Below are 3497 nucleotides of genomic sequence, written 5' to 3' on the forward strand. Positions count from 1 at the left end.
AGAGAGAGAGAGAGAGAGAGAGAGAGAGAGAGAGAGAGAGAGAGAGAGAGAGAAAGAGGAAGAGAGGGAGGGAGGGGCTATGAGCACTTGGGGAGAGGGGGAAGGGAATAGGGAAACAGTGGGAGCAAGGAGGCAAAAGCGAGAGCAAGAGAAAGAGAAAGAAGTATTTTCTTTTTTTCTTTTAAGAAATATTTTCTTAAATGTAAAGGTTAAAATTGATTTCAAATCGAAATGTCTGAAAATTCTATTTCAGGGTTAACTTTCGCCCCCTAGTGGAAAGATTGGATATTCAGTACATTTTAACAATTTCTTCATTTTCTTTTGTTCAGGAAAGTTGTTCTCCAGGTATTGGAGGTAAAACAATGAACAAAACAATAAAAATCTATTTCACTACGGAGTCTGCATTTTACTAGGAGATTAAAAGGCAATTTTTAAAAAGCTAGCTACCAGTTTTTTTTTTTTTTTTTTTTTGGTTTGGCCCAGCCAAACAAAAGCAAATAAAGCAAAACCCCTTAAACAAACAGGAGATATCAGGAATGATCTCCTGCTAGTCTGCCAACTTATTGTACCTGAGAGAACTCATCGTTCCATTCCATCTGCTCACTTGCTTGTTCTCTCTCTCTCTCTCTCTCTCTCTCTCTCTCTCTCTCTCTCTCTCTCTCTTCTTTGAGATAGGGTTTCAATGTGTAGCCTTCACTAGCCTATGTAGTCGAGCTAGTCTCAGATTCAGAGAGCTAGGACTAAAGGTGTGGGCCGTTTTGACCCGCTGTCCGGTGAGGACTTTTGTAGGTGATTTCAGCAGTGTTCTCCCACTTGCTCTGTTCTGACATCTCTCCGGTCCCCCAGATGCACCACAGTCTTTCAAAGATATCCTCGCCTTGCCAAAAGGTCTCTGTGCTGACGTCCGGAAGCTCTGTGCACCTCCCACAGTCTTGTTTGCCGCATGATGGTAAAACAGACTCATTCTCTGTCGTCTGGATTAAATGGAGGATATAGAGACATAGAGAAGTAAGGTGCGAGGTGAAGACCCCTTCAGAATGCCATCAGCGTGTCTAACTGGGACATGGTGATGGGACATCAGAGCAGACACAGACCTCTCATTGCAAGACGTCAACTGACACGGATGTCTGTCTATTGTATGCATGTGGAAAGGCAGGGCAGTTTAGCACGGAAGTCCAGCCCCATCAATATGACAAGCATCCCCTTTTGTCCCCACATTCTGCTGTCATCTTTCTTTCTTTCTTTCTTTCTTTCTTTCTTTCTTTCTTTCTTTCTTTCTTTCTTTCTTTCTTTCTTCCTTCCTTCCTTCCTTCCTTCCTTCCTTCCTTCCTTCCTTTCTTCTTCCTTCCTTCCTCTCTTTCTGTCTTACTGTCATCTTTCTTTCTTTCTTTCTTTCTTTCTTTCTTTCTTTCTTTCTTTCTTTCTTTCTTTCTTTCTTTCTTTCTTCCTTCCTTCCTTCCTTCCTTCCTTCCTTCCTTCCTTCCTTGTTCTTTTTATTTTAAGACAGGATTTCTCTATGTAACAGCTGCTGGCTGTCTTGGAAGTTGATTTGTTGATCAGGCTGTCCTGGAACTCACAGAGATCCTCTGCCTCTTGAGTGCTGGGATCAACATGTGCACCCAGAGTATTGGTGCTGGGTGCTTTTTTTCTTTTCTTTTTTCCCCCAAATATTAAGAACCCTTGGCATTCCCTTGTGTACACCTAAATCACTTCTGACAGCATCATAAAATCCCCGCCATGGGTGCTCGCCATGCCTTGCTCACAGCCCGTCCCAGGGGTGAAGCTAAAGTGTGTTTCCACGCTCTGTTCTCCTCGCTCCCTCTGTGCTCCTGCGCAGGTATCTTACTGTGACATTAGAAACAGGTTGGCTAACTTACCCAGTTCGTTTTTAAGCAGCTTCCTTTCCCCACCAGGACTTTGTACTGTTAAACATTCCTGTCATCTCCTGAGTGACTTTTTAGAGACCTAAAGCCTATTAGGAAACAGTTATCTCTTAAATGTATTTCCACACTCCACCCATCTAACCTAACCACATACTTTGTTCTATCATATGGTCTTCACTGACTTGCCCCTGTGGAAGGAGGATCAACTAGACCTTATGGTGCGGTCTATCCAGTGCCTTTGCAAAACTGCTAAATATGTTACAGTCCTACAGTTCACACAAATACACACACACACACACACACACACAGACACAAACTCACAGGACTGGTCCTTTCAGATCTGGTGGGACTAACTTACTAAATTACTGCCTTATATTCTGATACCACCGTCTGTCACTGACCTGCTACTCTCAGAAACCCTTCTCTAAACTCAGAGTCCTCTTTCCTCAAGTCCATAAATGGACAGAATTTCCTTTGTTTCATGGGCTGCTGTTGGATGTCCTTTTCCAGCTTCTCTCATTGCAAGTGGTTGGCGTTACTGAAGTTCTCTGCAGTGACGCCCCAGGGCACATCAACTGCTTACAATTTTGTGGCCACTCAGATCAATAATACTGAACCTGGAATCATTAATTAATTAGGCTTTATTTTTAAAATGAACTGCAGAGCACACCTATTCTTTATGCTGTTCATTCACCAGACTTTGTAAGCTTTATTCTTGGGTCAAATGGAGGACTTTATTACCAGACAGGCTCCGAGTTTCTGCTCCTTTGAGCAGCAATATTTGTGAAGACATTATGGGGATTAAAAAAAAAATGAAGTAACTTAAAATTGATTGTTCACTTCTGGCTAGCAGGTGGGTATGCACACACATACATACACACTTACACACGAGTTAAGCAGCGTTAAGACCTGTAAAATCTTCTAACACGTTCTGCTACCAAAAAAAAAGCAAATCTCATCATCTGTTGAAGGTTAGCTAGATCTGCAGTCTATAATAGACTATGCCAACTTGAAAAGGTCAAGTCCCTATAACCCAAGCAGAGGCAGAAAAGCTTGTTCTACAGTTTCAGTGATAGTCTGAAAACAAAAAATATTTATGAAAAAAAAAAAAAAAGACCAAGAAAGCAGTCTCTCGAGATACAAAGATTCCTAGAACGGCAAAAAATTGAATGCTTAAGTTCCACGCGAATAAAGCACATTTACACTGGACTGCAGCTTACCACGTGGTTGCAATTAGTACTACCACCTCACAAATGAGATCTTAGATATGCACTGCACCAGCTTCTTTTTGGACTTTGTGAGTGGCTCTGAAAAGAGCCTTTGGGAGATACTGAAACTTGCTTCACTTGGCCTTGTGGTGACTCTCGGTCTTCTTGGGCAGCAGCACCGCCTGGATGTTGGGCAGGACGCCGCCCTGCGCAATGGTGACGCGGCCCAGCAGCTTGTTGAGCTCCTCGTCGTTGCGGATGGCCAGCTGCAGGTGGCGCGGGATGATGCGCGTCTTCTTGTTGTCGCGGGCCGCGTTGCCCGCCAGCTCCAGGATCTCGGCCGTCAGGTACTCCAGCACGGCCGCCAGGTACACCGGGGCGCCGGCGCCCACGCGCTCCGAGTAGT

At 44.0% G+C, this 3497-nt stretch overlaps 1 protein-coding gene across 1 annotated transcript; it reads right to left on the reverse strand.

Annotated features, from left to right (window-relative positions):
• Positions 1-3222: 3222 nt before the first annotated feature.
• LOC110334283 (histone H2A type 1-H-like) lies at positions 3223-3495 on the reverse strand (the record flags this gene model as incomplete). Its single annotated transcript, XM_021216120.2, has 1 exon — positions 3223-3495. A coding segment is annotated over one exon (270 nt), but the record flags the coding sequence as incomplete, so codon positions are not given.
• Positions 3496-3497: the final 2 nt, after the last annotated feature.

Source organism: Mus pahari, chromosome 16 (assembly GCF_900095145.1).
Source record: "Mus pahari chromosome 16, PAHARI_EIJ_v1.1, whole genome shotgun sequence".
NCBI classification, from domain to species: Eukaryota; Metazoa; Chordata; class Mammalia; order Rodentia; family Muridae; genus Mus; species Mus pahari.